This window comes from Aureobasidium subglaciale, assembly GCF_000721755.1.
Source record: "Aureobasidium subglaciale EXF-2481 unplaced genomic scaffold scaffold_30, whole genome shotgun sequence".
In the NCBI taxonomy this organism is placed as follows: Eukaryota; Fungi; Ascomycota; class Dothideomycetes; order Dothideales; family Saccotheciaceae; genus Aureobasidium; species Aureobasidium subglaciale.
In genome coordinates, this window is record NW_013566965.1 from 201,748 (window position 1) to 216,952 (window position 15,205).

Here is a 15,205-nt window from a genome sequence, read left to right on the forward strand (position 1 = left end):
ACATCTACTGCCTTCCTCAGTCTCTTCAATCATTTCGAGACTTGGAAGTGGAAAGAGCCTTGATCCCGTCCTCCCAACGCTTCTTGCTTTTGGGGAAAGCACGACCTCTGCTCGTCAGCCGAAGTCCATCCCAGGCTTCACCAGTCTTTTCGTCCCACGAAACCAACCAACAAACACAGTTACCATACCATCATCTTGTTTATGGCATCCGCCCTCCTTTAAGAGCAGTTCATCATCCGGCATCTCAAATCTCCTGATTCTATTGCCACCTACTACAAGCAACAAAAGATAGTCGCTTCAACTTGTGCCGTCGTCTTCGTTGTCATAGCTTTTTGCGCTAGCTTCGAGGTCCACATCACCAAGTTTAGCTGTTCAGTACTCTAAACTACCACTCCCTCTTGTGTATCAGGTACTGCCCTCGCTCGCATCGTCTCCGCCGCACCCGCACTCCTTTCTGACGTCTGTCCTGCAGATAGCCCAGTATCATCAAGCTTCTGTCACCCACCCCGCCGCTGTCGTCTGACATCCTTCCGCCATCCTTCTACGCCGCCCAGTCACCTTCCTGACCAAGCGACAATGGATCAGCAGCACGGACAGAATGGCCCTTCTGGCCCTGGCGGTCGTCGCTTTCACATTGCACACAGACGCAGCCCTTCTGAGCTCACCCCTCTAATGAGTACGTTATCTCACTATTCCAGCTTCCGTCTTGCCATGTCAACCTATCGTGATAGCCTTTCTAACACTTTCCTAGTGGAGCAACTCGCTCTTGCCCAGCAGATCGAACTCCTTCAGCAACAACAGCAGCAAATCGCCGCAACCCACCAACAGTATGTCAGCATGGGCATGATCCAACCCCAGCAACAACTGCCCAACCAAGCATTCGCTCAAATGCAAGGCCAGATGGCCAACAACAACGCCTTTCAATTCCCGCAGCAACAACAACAGCAGCAGCAGCAGCAGCATCTGCAGCTGCCCGGTTCCATGGGCCCACCCGCAGGTCACCGCCGCAACCAGTCCGCCATGCCCAACATGACCATGGGTCCCCCACCCGCCCCATCAGCTGGTTCTGGTACATTTGGCGAGTTCAGTTTCCCTGGCGCAAAGTCCGAGAACGTCAACCCCAGACCTCGCAATAGTGGTTCCATTAGTGGTGGCAGTGGCCACAGCAGAAGACATTCGCTCGCTCTGCCTGAAGCGAAGAAGGCTGCCGAGATTGCTGAGCAGAAACGCAAGCAGTCAGGCTTCCAATTCCCTATCCCCGGTGCTGCTGGTGCTGCGCCTGATCGCTCCGTGAGCCCCGGCAATGGCAACAATGACATGCCACCCCCTGCTAACAACTTCTCTGCTCGTAACGCCAGCCGTGGTGGCCATGGTCGTAGCCAGAGTCTTGCTGTTGGTAACCAGAGAACCCAACGCGGTGGTCCCGCTTTTCAGTTCCCTCCTCCCAACGAGATTAACAATGCTCCTGAACGTCGTGGCAGCCAGGGTCATGGAAGAACCCAGTCGCGTAATTTCGACGGCAATTGGCGTCAGCAGCAGCCCACTATCCAGGAACAGCATGCTACCAACATGGGTAACTTCCAGATGAACCAACATGCTGGAGCTCAGCCCTTCCAGCCGGGCCATCGCCAGCGTGGTTCTGTCAGCAACCAGTCAATCAGTTCTATCAGCAACTTCCAGTTCCCCCAACAACCTCAGCTTGTTCAACTTCCTCAAGGCCAAGTCCTCATGCAGCCGAACATGTTTGCTGGTCAAGGCTTGAACGCTCTCCAGCTCGCTCAAATCCAGGCTTACCAGGCCGCTGGACTTCAGGCTCCCATTGCAGGCCTTCAAGGACAACAGGGTGGTCAACAGATGACCATGCAGCAGCAACAGCAGCAGCGCAAGACCCTCTTCACTCCATACCTTCCTCAGGCCACCCTCCCCGCTCTTCTTGGCGATGGACAACTCGTTGCAGGTATCCTCCGCGTCAACAAGAAGAACAGAAGTGATGCCTACGTCACTACCAACGATCTTGATGCTGATATCTTCATCTGTGGTAGCAAGGACCGCAATCGCGCCTTGGAGGGTGATCTCGTCGCCGTTGAGCTTCTTGATGTTGACGAAGTCTGGGGCCAAAAGCGCGAAAAGGAAGAGAAGAAGAAGCGCAAGGACATGACTGATAGCCGCGGTACGTCTATGACTGCTGTCAACGACGCCACTACTCAGCCTGAGTCCTCCGCTGCTGAGGGAGGTATCCGAAGACGTGGTAGCTTGAAGCAACGTCCTACCCAGAAGAAGAACGATGATGTCGAGGTTGAAGGTCAGAGTCTGCTTCTTATGGAAGAGGACGAGATCAACGACGAGCAGAAGCCTCTGTACGCCGGTCATATCGTGGCTGTCGTCGAGCGCGTTGCTGGCCAGATGTTCTCCGGTACTCTCGGTCTCCTTCGGCCCAGCAGTCAAGCCACCAAGGAGAGACAGGAGGCTGAGCGCCAAGGTCGCGATGGTGGAAACCACCGCAACCAGCCTGACAGACAGCAGGACAGACCCAAGATCGTTTGGTTCAAGCCTACCGACAAGCGTGTGCCCCTGATCGCTATCCCAACCGAACAGGCACCTAAAGACTTCGTCGAGAAGCACCAGGACTACGCCAACAAGATCTTCGTTGCATGCATCAAGCGCTGGCCTATCACGTCTCTCCACCCCTTCGGTACACTCGTTGAGCAGCTTGGCGACGCCGGTGATCTTAAGGTGGAGACCGACGCTCTTTTGCGTGACAACAACTTCGGTCCTGACGACTTCTCGGATGCTGTCCTCAAAAACGTCGGCTACGAAGATTGGTCTGTAGCCAAGGATGGCGAGGCCGCCCTGGAATCTCGCCGTGACTTCCGCAGCGAGCAAACCTTCACCATTGACCCCAACGGTAGCGAGGAGCTCGACGATGCAATCCACTTCAAGACCCTTAGCGATGGCCATGTTGAGATTGGTGTTCACGTTGCCGATGTCTCTCACTTTGTCAAGCCTTCATCTATGGTCGATCGCGAGGCCAAGAAGCGCGGTAGCGGCGTCTATCTGATGAACCGTACCGTCAAGATGCTTCCTCCCAAAATCAGCTCTGAGATTTGCTCTTTGAGTCCTGGTGAGGAGAGATACACCGTCAGTGTCGTCTTCAAGATCAACCCTGACACAGGCCGCGTCCTTGATGAGGACACCTGGATCGGCAAGGCCATCATCAAGAGCACTGGAAAGGTCTCTTACGATCAAGTCGACAGTATCGTCACCGGACAAGGTAACTCAGGTCTCGACGACGAACGTGCCAACCAGATCCAAATGCTTCACAGCATCTCCCAGAAGCTTCGTCAAGCCAGATTTGGCGACGGTACTACCAACAACCAACCTCTCCGCCTGATTTACCAGCTTGATGACGAGAACGTGCCCGTTGAGCACAACATCTTTGACTCCTCGCCCGCTCATGAACTGATCGAGGAGCTGAGCCACAAGACCAACTCATTTGTCGCTCAGAAGATCTTTGCTGGTTTGCCCGAGAAGGCTCTTCTGCGTAAACAGGCTCCTCCCAACCCTCGTCGTTTGGTGACCCTGAGCGAGCGCATGGCTAACATCGGAGTCGATGTTGACACCTCGAGCAGTGGCGCCCTACAGAACAGTCTCTTCCAGATCGAAGATGCCGACGTCCGTAAGGGTGTTGAGACTCTTCTGATCAAGGCCATGCGTCGCGCGAAGTACTTTATCCCATCGAAGTCACCCGCTGACCAATACCCTCACTACGCGCTCAACCTGCCTTTGTATACCCACTTCACGAACCCTTCGCGTCGTTATGCAGACATTATTGTCCATCGACAGCTCGAGCACGTACTCACCAACGGTGCCGTGGAGTTCACCGAGGACGTGGAGGCTCTGGCAAAGACTGCCGAGACTGCAAACACCAAGAAAGACTCGGCTCATGCTGCACAAGAACAAAGTGTGCACATCGAGTCTTGCCGCGCACTTGACAGAAAGAGTCAGGAACTTGGTGGCGACCTCATCAGTGAGGGCATCGTCCTTTGCGTTTACGAGTCAGCCTTTGATGTGTTGATTCCAGAGTACGGCTTTGAGAAGCGTGTACATTGCGACCAGCTTCCTCTCAAGAAGGCCGAGTTCGACAAGAACAAGCGCCTGCTTGAGTTGTACTGGGAGAAGGGCGTCCCATCCTCTGCGTTTGTTCCTGAGGACGAGAAGCCTAAGGCTAGCAGAGCTAACAACTGGACTGCCACGACTGCTGCTCGTGACTCTGCTGCATCGCGTGCCAAGGAGGAAGAGGCACAGCGCAAGCAAATGGAGACCGCAACCATGTCTACCGATGACGCCGACGCCCTCTTCGAGGACGATGATGACGCTGTGTCCGAGATCACAGAGCACACTGCTGGTGTCTCTCTCAACACAGACCGTAACACCCAGAGCATGCCTCCCTCGCCTACACGTAACGGCATCTCTTCTCAACAAGGTCCTCAACGCACCAAGTCGGACTCCAAGATCCTTCACACCACTCCCGAGGCCAAGCTCAGCAACAAGGATAAGTACCTGAAGCTGTTCAGCCTCCGCGAGTCGGATGGAAACTACATCCAGGATGTCAGGGAGATGTCCAGAGTGCCGGTCATCCTTAAGACGGACATGACCAAGAGTCCACCGTAAGTTTCTCCAAGAACAGCAATACCCAAAGATACTAACCTGTGTTACAGTTGCTTGACCATCAGATCGCTAAACCCCTACGCCTTGTAAGGTACCAGCTGGCGAAATCTTGCACTGCTTGGTACGAGTATCACGACATCGGATGTTTGCTCTGACGCAGGACAACACTTTTGCTGATGCATATGCCTTCGCGTAAGAAAGTCACTTGTGGAAGCTCGAGGACAAGATGACACGATGAAGCGGAGGAATAGAATGGAAGCAGTTCGTACACACAAAAGGGATGGAGGCATGCAAATGGTGAAGTGGATTTGTAGAAGGATTGGGATCTCTGACGATCCGGAGCGACGTTTCATTTTTCTTGTTATGATTAACATCTTCATTGATTAGAGTACTCTCTTCATCGCCTGCTTGTGATGAGCATGTGTGTTGTAATTGCAAGCGCAGTTGATACATACCTATCAATTATCGAACCTTGACTTTGACCACGGCCACTCCCATGTAATGTGCTGCAAATCTCTTGTTGCGATCTGAATCCATTGATCGATAGACTTGCTCGTGTCCACCAAGACGATACAACCTCCTTTGGCGACTCCTCCATCACTATCAGCTTCGACACCGCGACCAGCCTTGCGACAGTCTTCTTGAACTGTAAACACGAGTTTCTCGACGTCAGACTTGGGCAGATCGGCACTTGGCAGCAAATCTTAGCATTGTGGTTAGCGTGTTCAGAGGACAGGCTCACTTACTACATGAGAGAAAGGTGAGGTAAGTAGTCGTTCTGAGCCCATGTGCTGGCCTTGACCTTATCACCTCCCTCGACAGCACTGGCACGACAAGCAGAAGCGAGCTTTAACAGCTGAGAAGTCTTTCCAGCCCTCAAAGTCAGCTTCTTGACAAATGCATCTCCAGCTTCCAAAAGATCAAGAGTTACAAAGACAGGGTCATGCTGGTCTACTGAAGGTAAAGGCAAGCTTCCTAGCCAGGCTTGAGGATCAGAGCCGTAAAGTGATTGGTCAATGTTGGAGGTTATGGTGACGTGAGGGATGAAGTCGTAGGTTTTGGTATCTGGGAAGTGAGGGGGTATGGTTGTGGAGATGAGGGTTTGGAGAGCTTGGGAGAAGGTGCTGTCCTTGGGAGGAATGATCCATAGAGATGCACCGGGCATGATGGGCAAAATGTGACAAGAGATAGAATTTGTAGCGTATCAGAAAGCTCCAGTCCGAGACGTATGCCTGATCACGTTGAGATGATGGTCAAGATGGTAGCAAGATATGATGATGATGGCGTGCCGACTCAAGGGTGGATGGGTATAGCACGTGATTTTGAGTTTAGCGGCACTTCGTGAAGCCGCGTCCATTGTCGGGCTTGAGCAGGTCCCTTGATGAAGCTGCCCAAGATTATTATTCACCCACTGGAACGACGACACGAGTGAGGTGACAGCAGATTGAAGTGGATGATTACGGTCGCGTATATTCCTGGATGAATCAAGCGTGGTTTTAGGTGAAAGCAAGGCTTGGCGCATGGATTGAGACGCGACACGACGACACGCTCCGACTTGGTTGTTACTCCTCCACACAGCCTAACACAGCACTATACCGCCAACACCATGTCGGCCTTTTCTTTGTCGAGGACCGAGAGTCCGCAAGCTTTTGTGTCGAGTTTCGCACCACGCGTTCGCACATACCAAAATTCGCTACTCACGCCTGCCATCCAACCACCGAATGCCATCGCTTCATTGCGCACAACAAAGCGCGGTACCACGGCCATCAACTACTCGGAGGATCTCGAGAACGACAGTTTGGTGGAAGACAGCGATGCGCCCCGACGACCCACTGGTCTGCGCAGTTTGCGGCAGAACGAGTCGCAGACAGCCGTCAGCACCGGAGCCGTGCAGTCAACCGAACTGACCAATCCTGTGGACGTGCAAGGCATCTGGCGAGAATGGATGGGCAAGCCTAAGAAGGCCATGACAGAAAGACAGGTCATGCTGCAAGCACAACTCCCTCTCAACCTGGTCCCCATCCGCATCGACCTGAGCGTCACCCCTTTCCAGCCAGAGGCACCTCTGCCCAAGCCCAACAACGCGCGCGAACTTGGAGTCGACGAGAACTCGCCCGCATACAAAGCCCCCGACATGACACCCGAGTTCCGAATCAAGGATAGCTTCCTGTGGAACTTGCACGAGGCTCTCATGACTCCCGACCAGTTCGCAAAGGTCTTTGTCGACGAACTGGACTTTCCCTTGGACCGCCGCCCCGTGCTGGCATTGCAAGTCTCTCAGCAGATCCGAACTCAACTAGAGGAGCATGCTGCTGTCGTCATGCACCCGCTGTTCAACCCTACACCCACTACAGAGACCCGCCAAATCTCGACTCGCGCTCCCATATCACGCGAGCTATCTTCCACTGCCTTCACGCATATCCCGTCTGCACAACAACCACAGACGAACGGTGTCAGCACCCCTAATGTCGCCCAAACACCCTTGCCCAACGACGCTAATGTCTCTGCCGTTGCCCAACCTCTACCGCCCTCCTCCGTACACAACCCTGACGACGCCCACCGCTGCATCATCTCACTCTCGATCAATCTCATGAATAGACTTTATACCGACAAGTTCGAGTGGTCCCTCATGCATCCCGCGGGCTTCCCAGAAATCTTCGCTAAACAGACTTGCGCCGACCTGGGTTTGACAGGAGAGTGGGTGCCTGCACTTGCGCACGCCATATACGAAGCTGTTCTGAAGCTGAAGAAAGACTACTGCGAGAACAATGGCTCCCTGCTTGGCGTCATTGGCAGTGGTATTGACGCCTGGGGACAAGTGGATAACGAAGCTGCCGAAGTACATGGCGATGGCGCATTAGCAGTTGGAGAAGCAGCTGGCTGGCGTTTCGACAATGAGGATCTCGGTGCCGAATGGCAACCGCGTGTGGAAGTCTTGAGCAAAGAGGAAATCGAGAAGCGTGAAGGTGATCGCGAGCGCCAGATCCGCAGAATGAGACGCGAGACGGCTGCACGCGCTACCGCTGGCTTCGCACCACCACCCGCTTTGGCAAACGAATATTTCGGATCCCAGGCTGGCGCTGGTGATGAAGAGCGCATGGGTAGAGGCGAGAGAAGCAAGAAGAAGAGGCGTTTCCGCAGTTTGAGTCCTAGTGGCCGCGAGACACCTGATTTTACTGCTGCCTTTGGTGGTGAGCAGGGCAAGTTGACCGAAGTGGAGCGCCCTGTCTGGCAGTGCAGTCATTGTCGCATCGGCGGAAGTGCTGTATGGGCTGTTCGCGACGGGCCCAACGGACCCAGGGTAAGTTTCTCTGCAAGATCACAAAGTCCAAATCACCATGCTAACAAGTTCTTTCAGTCACTCTGCAACAATTGCGGTCTTCTATACGCGCGCGACAAGCGTCTTCCACCATGGGCCAAGGATCTCTACTTGATCGAACAACCCAAGCCCAGCAGGTAAGCCATCTCCCCAATCACTCCCACCTTTCCAAAGCATCCACTAACCTAAATCCATCAGACCCGAACCACCAACCCACTCAATACACCACGCACCACCCCACACACCCTCTGGCTTCATCCCAAACCCCCACCGCCAAATCTCCATGCAACCACCCCAAACCGGCGGCAACGGCAGCGATAGCCCCCACCTCCGCCACCAACTCTCAGATCTTCCCGACGTATACGCAGCTACTGTCCGCGGCGGCGGCCCTAGCATGTTTGAAGACTACGCCGTGGAAGGCGAAGACCTGGATTGGACAAAAGTCAACGATCCGCGTGAGAGAAAGAGATTGCAGAATATCATCAATGGTAGAAAGTATAGGGAGAGGAGGTTGGCTGCAGAGGCTGCGGCTGCTATTGCTGCGGGGAATAGTCCGGCTCCTATGAGATAGGGTAGCAAGATTGGGCGGATACGGCTTCGAGTGGAGCAGAAAGATGCTGAGGCGACAGAGAGTGAGTGATTGGGCATTTCGCGTGACGGAGTTGCTTGTCCTCTGTATGCAACAAGGAAGTGCGAGATGAGATGAGAGGAAGAGTTTAGTGGTTGCTGACATTGAGGCATTGTGAACAAAGGTCTTGGAAGTAAAACACTTTTTTGCTGTTCGGTCCTCAGAGACCTCGAAGACACCATGGATGGCTTTGCTTATTCTTTAGCTCTACAATACCGCTCCTGCCTTTTGTGGGAAATTGATACGTCTTTCCCATTGATGCCTTTATGATTTCCTAAGCCCCAAGTCCATATGCATGTTTCATTTCTTCGTTCCCTCATGCATTCGTTCCTTCGTTCAGTCGTGCTCAGGAGGCCTCGCCACCAAGCTCCTGACGTTTGTCGGAGCGACTTCGCATGACTGCTGAGTCGTGTGCTATATATTCGGGCCTTCCATATTCCGGCGTGCACCAGTCTAGATGTGAGGCCTGCGACACAGTGGCCCGCGATTGAGTTTGTTGCTGCAAAAAGTCCAAGCACCTTCATCTCTTAGGCATCGGTGCTCTTTCACAGGCCGGCATATCCCTACCACTGGTGTCCTTGACGAGAACAAGTCGTGGCGGCGGAGTCTTATTCCTCGAAGTGATGCGCTGGTTGCTGACTTGGTCGCGATTCCTTCTCTTGTCACGAGGTAGCATGGCAGCTCTCTCGTCGTCATCATGCTCCTCCTCTTCCTCATCCACTAACTCTCCATCTGCAGTCTCGTGGTCTGGTGGGGTGATCCATTCTTTGGGAACCACACAGGGCAATGCAAGACCAACACTAGCTGCTCGATTCAGCCAAGCAGGACCAGGTCTACCGGTCAATCTCTCGCAGAGGTACGAGGAGAAGTGGTTGCAGTTGTTGCTGAGGAGGTTGTATTTTGTGCCTTGAAATATGCTCGAGGTGTCGTTGATGACTTCCGTAATCTCTTCTTGGGAGAGCACGGTGAAGCCATGTATGATCTCGCAGCGAAATGTACCACCCGGAGGCTCGAGTTTGGGTCGTGTCCAGTAGACTCCACTGACGCCTTTGCGATCGTGGCCGCCGTATGCGTATTCTCGTTCGTTGATCACCAAGCCGGAGTGTAGGAGGGAGCCACCGATTGTCCAGAGGATGGAGGAGAGACGACCAGGCTGGAGTTGTGTCAATACAGGAGAATTGAACTACAAGAACGCAAGACTGACTGGTAGTAAGTCGTAGACATGGATCTTGACTTCGGTCTTTGTGAGACTACTGGATGTGGATGGGCGGTACATTGATGACGATTGTCGCTTGTGTCGACTCGAAGATGCCGGCATGGTCAATTGAGCGACGTCCTTGTGTAGGTGGATATCCCACTTCCAACGAGTGATAAACAGAGGCCACTGGCGCTTGCAAATAAGTTGCGCGACACGGTTTCTTCGTCAACCAGGGCGGTGAAATGAGCATAGATGAATGAGGCAGTCGCAACCTCCTTCACATGTCATGGTTGCTTCCCCGCGCTCCTTCCAATCGCCTACGGCAAGGGCTGGCCATCTTCCTACAATGTCGACGACATGCACAAACATATCTCCATCAACTCTGTCGCTCTCGCATCAAAGTCGCAGTTGCAAGAAACATCTCGTGCAGAGCAGTCACGTGTGTCTCAAGGGGAAGCACTCTAGCCGCATAATGGATGGATGCGCACAGACAGAGCGCTTTGCAGACAACAATAGGAAAACAAAGCTCGCCTGACAATAGGAAAATCGCGACCCAACCACGCTCCGGCTGTCTTGTACCACATTATCGGCTTCTCGCCCGGCCCGAGTGAAAATGCCATGGTCAATGGCCTTTGACACTAGGAACCCGTTGCTATTGGGGTAAGCTTGACAATACAATAGCTCACTCTCATGCGCGCCTACCAAATCGCGTCATGCGCTGTTCCTATTGATGCACCGATATGAATAGACTTGCGGTAGGTACCATTAGCGATGGTCTCGTATTCTTCCTTTCTATTGTCTCCTCAGTCCGTTTGTTGTTTGAAGCATTTGTTCGTTCGTCGTTTATAGATGAGAAAGCTTCAAGAAGTTGTTCTTACTCAATAACATACCATCTTCTTCTATCATCCTCCACTACCAGAAGTGTGTCCCGCTCGCCCCGGCAACGGCGTGTTGTACCTTCCCACTCCGTCAAACACGTCACTATCTCACCACCTCTCTTGAGTCCACTACTTCTCTTGCTCGTTGGAAGCATCCTCCGTCAATCATCATCATGGACTCCCTGATGCACTCCTGTCACAAGATCATGCTTGAGAGAGCCTCTACAGAAGATGGGGAGCATCACGCTCAAGACATCTCCGACCACCCACCACCAGCCTACTCCGCCGAAGACAGCTTGACAGACTCTGAAGATGAAGACGAGGATGAAGACCCATCTCCCATCACCCTAGTTCTCAACACCGACACCAAGGTCCAAGGCACAGGCAACATGATCGCATCACCACCACTTGCAGACGCAACTCGCCTATCAGCACTCTTGCTTGCCGCTGTGCAGAGCCTCAACGCCGCAAAGACAAGTGCCACACAGTCTGACTCGCCCACTCCTACATTGCACGTCAATCTTACCATCAACTGTGGCATCACTGTTATCGGTGACCGTAACATCATTGGCTACAAAACACAGGGTAACTTGCCAACTACTACGAAGAGAAAGATCACCGAAGAGGTATGTGATTCTTTCTTCCACATCCTTCAAACACTTCTAACATATCGTCCTAGGAATCTGATGACGTCCCCGAGACCAAGAGAACCAAGTCTGAATGAGCGGGCTCGCTGTATGACCAAAACAATGCCACAAAGGGCAACAACACCTTCCTTTCTGATGTTCTTTGAGATGCCATGAATGAACGAAACGATTTCTCTATCCATTGATGTTGGTCCATTGTTCCACGCTGTTGTTGTACTTTTACCTATTCTCGTAGGCCGACGTCAAGTTGTTATAAAGATAGTCGTATCTTTTGTCCTCGTCTCTAGTCACCTCAGAAAGACAAGTCAAGAATTTAACAAACAGCATACAACACAAACATGTCCTACACCCTTCCTCCCCCACCCCCAAGGACTGCAGGTAAGTCCCCTTCCATCACCACATTTGGCGTAGAGCTTGAATTCCTCGCTCTCGCTCCTGACGGCGATAAGTATCCCCCTCATCACATTGTTTGGGAGGCCCTTCGCGAGGAGGTCTCCCTTCCTTGCCCCTGGAAGTGCGAGAGCGGTAGCCATGATCTCCTCCTTCCTGTCGACCCCGAACCGCCAGCAAAATGGGAATACCAAGGTTCCGACAACACATACAACGCATGGGTCGTCACTCGCGATTGCAGTGTCCGTCTCGCTGATGATGAAAAGGAATTCTATCCCAACGAATCTATCGTAAGTGACGTCGAACTCCAAGGCCGCATCCTCGACTTCCTCAACCCTACCCCTTGTCCTCATAATCAAGTCTGGCTTTGCAATAATAAGCCTCTGGTCTGGAACTGGCGTGATGAAATCTCCACTATTATCAACACTTTGAAGCAGAGATGCAACAAACCTGGCTTCAGAGTCTTGGTCAATGGAACTTGTGGTATGCACGTCCATGTCGGTCGCGGTAATCATGGTTTCAACCTTGATACTCTGAAGAATGTTATGGGTATGTTTACAGCTTTTGAACGTTGCTTTGATGCCCTACTCCCTGTTGACAGAATTGCTGGATATGAGCTTTTTCAAGCCGTCTTGCCTCGTCTGCTGGGTGCTAGTATGGCTCAGCCTTGGAAACCTTCAAAGGGTAATAATTACACTCTTCCAATGTCGGTTCGTCAATTCGAAGTCTTGGGTCATGAGCTTCAGATAGCTTACTCCAATAAGAATGCCCAGGATTGGAGAACACTGGTCAAATATGGAGCTTCTATTCCCTTTTGGCTTCAGAAGATTTATGCGACTGTTAGATTGGAGCAACTATGTGAATACTCAGTTTGTCACTCCAGCAGTGTAAACCTCGAGAATCTCCACAACGCCTATGTGTCGCCGGGAAAGACTGTTAAGAAGACTATAGAGTACAGACTCCACCCCGGTACACTGAACATTACTGAAATAACCGCTTGGATAGATCTCCTCTGTTCCCTGACAATCTACTGCGAAAACACAAACACAAACACTCTAAACGTATACCTCGATGACAACTACGCAAAACCCGCTTACAACATCATCGATATCGCTAACCTTGTAAAAGCAGCAGAAACCACAATAACCCACTACACCTCTTTCCTAATCCCCACCCACGACCCCACCCACCTCGACACTACCCTCCCACTCTTCCCAAAAGACATCCTAACACCCCTAACAACCTACATCCTCTCCTCCCGCTCTTTTCAATTCTCCACTCTCGCAGTCTCGGCAAGAATAATTTCAAAACTGCTTTCCGGTCGCTACGGTCAATTCCCTGTTTCCTTTCTAGAAACCACTCTTTCTGGTCAAGGAACGATGATGCAAGGGGATGATGGAAAGTATCTGAGTTCCGAGATGGGTGATGAGGAAATGGTGGAATGGGCGGGTGAAGTGGAGAAGTGCGTTCAGGTTGCGGTGCAAGAGAGACAGAGGTGGGCTGGGAATATGCGTGCGAATACTTCTTTTGATAGATTGTTTGAAGAAGAAGAGTAATGTGAGAGTGGATGTGTTTGTAGAAGCCTATCTCGTTTTTGTCTCCTCATTACTGTTCTTTTTGCGATCTGTTGGCTGGACAATTATTGCATACCCTGTTCTTGATTTCTTCATGCTAGTTCTAGGATCAATCGACTTTTTATTAGCCTTTCATTTCGCTCACATAGTACTCACATCAATCAAAAGTATGTCATATCTCAATAAATTTTCCATTATTCCATTTTTTCTGAAGAATTCTTTATATCGTAAACTGACTTGAATACTGAATGATAGTTGCTATTGTCACAACCGCATCCGTCGTGTACACTTCCTGTCTGTTTTTTTTTGTGACTTGCTTGTTATTGTTGTTGTTGTATATCTTGGTCTCTTTGAGATCCGTTTCTCGGTCGTGTTTCTTTTCCCGTAAAGACCACCCCTCCAGAGTAGTGGTTAATGACGCCTGCTAGAAAAGACTCCCCCCGTAGCGCGAAGCATCCATTTTTTGTAGTAACGCCGGTGAGAAAATTGAGAGATCAAAGGATGAAAAGCAGGAAACCAAAGTCGAGGGTATGCACAGGAGATTTTGTTGGTACAGCAGGGCGGACCGCAGAAGAAGTAAGGAAAGGGCGAAGGATGAAAATGTTCGCCATGTGGTATCAGAAGGCGTCCAGGATTATGAGATGGATGGGATCAGTGGGTGGTATCAAGTCATGAGCTCTTGACGCCAACACCCAGCATCCCATTGTTGAAGGCTGAGGAGGAATTCCCAGAGCCTTCGAAGTTTGTGGGAAAGTCCTTTTCAGAGATCGATCAGCGAAAGTCGGGCAGACTTGAAAGGGGTAGGTCATACTTTTCGGCGCTTCTTGGTCGCAGAGTTTCGCTTGTCATCTAGACCGCCAGTAGAGTAGCCATCATCTTCTTGATAGCTCTCATTGTAACCGGTATAACTGCTCTCATCGTAGCGGCGCTTCTTGTTTGAGCGATCTGGACGGATGCCATTCGGGTTCGAAGCGCGTGGCGAAGCTGGTGCGGATGCGCGCATGGACGAGGCTTGAGCCTTGAGCATCTGCGGGTGGGCTGCGACCTTGGAAGCAGGCTGGGACGGAGTCTTGTTACCATCGTCAAGGCCAAGGATATTCTTCCACTTGTTGTGTTCATCGGCAGGGAGGGTACCGGGGTTCATGATCAAAGCGCGACTCAACCTGGCCATGAGGGGCGATGACTCTGCCTTGTCAAGTTCTCTACCTTGAATGCGCTGCTCATACCATGATCCTTCGTCCCACTCCATGAAACCTCTCAACTCGCCGTTGATGTCGGTGGGCTTGTTCTTTCCGCTGAGGCCGAAATTCTTGACCTTACCCTCGTACGACTTGCGCAGTTTGTTGATCTTCTCGCCCGTGGCAGGGTCAGTTCGGCGAACCGAGTTGGCGATGCTTTGCAGGCCGTAGAGATTGATGAGGTTTTCATTTGGGTGAGGCCGCGAGATAGGATGAGCTATCCGGCAGACTTTGTGTTAACCAAATAAAGCACATTTAAACAAACAACAAGGGTCAAGCCTTACGGGATTGACAGAGCAACGGCAGCGTCGGCCGCGATGACGGAGCCTCAGCATCCGGCATGTCCATATCCATGTCGGGTTCGCGGTGTTGAGGGGTCGAGTTGTGCGTACTCATGTCGAGAGCGGAGAGCGAGTTGGTCGGAACGTAAGACGACGGCGGCGTAGGGAAAGATTGGTCTTTGCCATTATGAGCCGACGAAGACATGCGCACCGACGCAGGCGAGGGCGGAGTGTGTGGTGCGACTGAGACAGGCGCTGCTTTGTGAATCACGGGCTGCTTCTGGTAGTAATAAGGCGGCGAGGCAGGCGACGTCGGCATGCGTGCGACGAGCGAGTCGACCGAGGGGCGCGATGCGGAAAGTCGATGGCGATGACGATGGCGCT

General features: G+C 52.1%; 8 protein-coding genes across 8 annotated transcripts; 5 read left to right on the plus strand and 3 right to left on the minus strand.

Annotated features, from left to right (window-relative positions):
• Window positions 1–576: 576 nt before the first annotated feature.
• On the plus strand, window positions 577–4,758 carry AUEXF2481DRAFT_8631 (uncharacterized protein; the record flags this gene model as incomplete). The annotated part of the gene is made up of 3 exons (XM_013484364.1): window positions 577–676; window positions 752–4,667; window positions 4,719–4,758. The coding sequence occupies 3 exons, from the start codon at window positions 577–579 to the stop codon at window positions 4,756–4,758; spliced, it is 4,056 nt and encodes a 1,351-aa protein (XP_013339818.1).
• Window positions 4,759–5,126: 368 nt separating this feature from the next.
• AUEXF2481DRAFT_92223 (uncharacterized protein) lies at window positions 5,127–5,833 on the minus strand (the record flags this gene model as incomplete). Its single annotated transcript, XM_013484433.1, has 2 exons — window positions 5,127–5,358; window positions 5,415–5,833. The coding sequence occupies 2 exons, from the start codon at window positions 5,831–5,833 to the stop codon at window positions 5,127–5,129; spliced, it is 651 nt and encodes a 216-aa protein (XP_013339887.1).
• Window positions 5,834–6,054: 221 nt separating this feature from the next.
• AUEXF2481DRAFT_101892 (uncharacterized protein) lies at window positions 6,055–8,558 on the plus strand (the record flags this gene model as incomplete). The annotated part of the gene is made up of 3 exons (XM_013484434.1): window positions 6,055–7,969; window positions 8,027–8,124; window positions 8,186–8,558. The coding sequence occupies exons 1-3, from the start codon at window positions 6,275–6,277 to the stop codon at window positions 8,556–8,558; spliced, it is 2,166 nt and encodes a 721-aa protein (XP_013339888.1). The 5' UTR covers window positions 6,055–6,274.
• A 577-nt stretch (window positions 8,559–9,135) lies between these two features.
• Window positions 9,136–10,296, minus strand: AUEXF2481DRAFT_83204 (uncharacterized protein; the record flags this gene model as incomplete). Its single annotated transcript, XM_013484413.1, has 2 exons — window positions 9,820–10,296; window positions 9,136–9,768 (listed from the first exon to the last, which is right to left on the minus strand). Exons 1-2 carry the CDS (start codon window positions 9,931–9,933, stop codon window positions 9,136–9,138), a joined length of 747 nt encoding a protein of 248 aa, XP_013339867.1. The 5' UTR covers window positions 9,934–10,296.
• On the plus strand, window positions 9,768–10,296 carry AUEXF2481DRAFT_44207 (uncharacterized protein). The gene has a single exon (XM_013484398.1). It carries the CDS (start codon window positions 10,066–10,068, stop codon window positions 10,276–10,278), a length of 213 nt encoding a protein of 70 aa, XP_013339852.1. The 5' UTR covers window positions 9,768–10,065; the 3' UTR covers window positions 10,279–10,296.
• Window positions 10,297–10,864: 568 nt separating this feature from the next.
• On the plus strand, window positions 10,865–11,415 carry AUEXF2481DRAFT_8635 (uncharacterized protein; the record flags this gene model as incomplete). Its single annotated transcript, XM_013484365.1, has 2 exons — window positions 10,865–11,317; window positions 11,371–11,415. 2 exons carry the CDS (start codon window positions 10,865–10,867, stop codon window positions 11,413–11,415), a joined length of 498 nt encoding a protein of 165 aa, XP_013339819.1.
• Window positions 11,416–11,676: 261 nt separating this feature from the next.
• On the plus strand, window positions 11,677–13,284 carry AUEXF2481DRAFT_8636 (uncharacterized protein; the record flags this gene model as incomplete). The annotated part of the gene is made up of 1 exon (XM_013484366.1): window positions 11,677–13,284. The coding sequence occupies one exon, from the start codon at window positions 11,677–11,679 to the stop codon at window positions 13,282–13,284; it is 1,608 nt and encodes a 535-aa protein (XP_013339820.1).
• A 687-nt stretch (window positions 13,285–13,971) lies between these two features.
• Window positions 13,972–14,936, minus strand: AUEXF2481DRAFT_8637 (uncharacterized protein; the record flags this gene model as incomplete). Its single annotated transcript, XM_013484367.1, has 3 exons — window positions 13,972–14,058; window positions 14,114–14,757; window positions 14,825–14,936. The coding sequence occupies 3 exons, from the start codon at window positions 14,934–14,936 to the stop codon at window positions 13,972–13,974; spliced, it is 843 nt and encodes a 280-aa protein (XP_013339821.1).
• Between the last annotated feature and the right edge of the window lie 269 nt (window positions 14,937–15,205).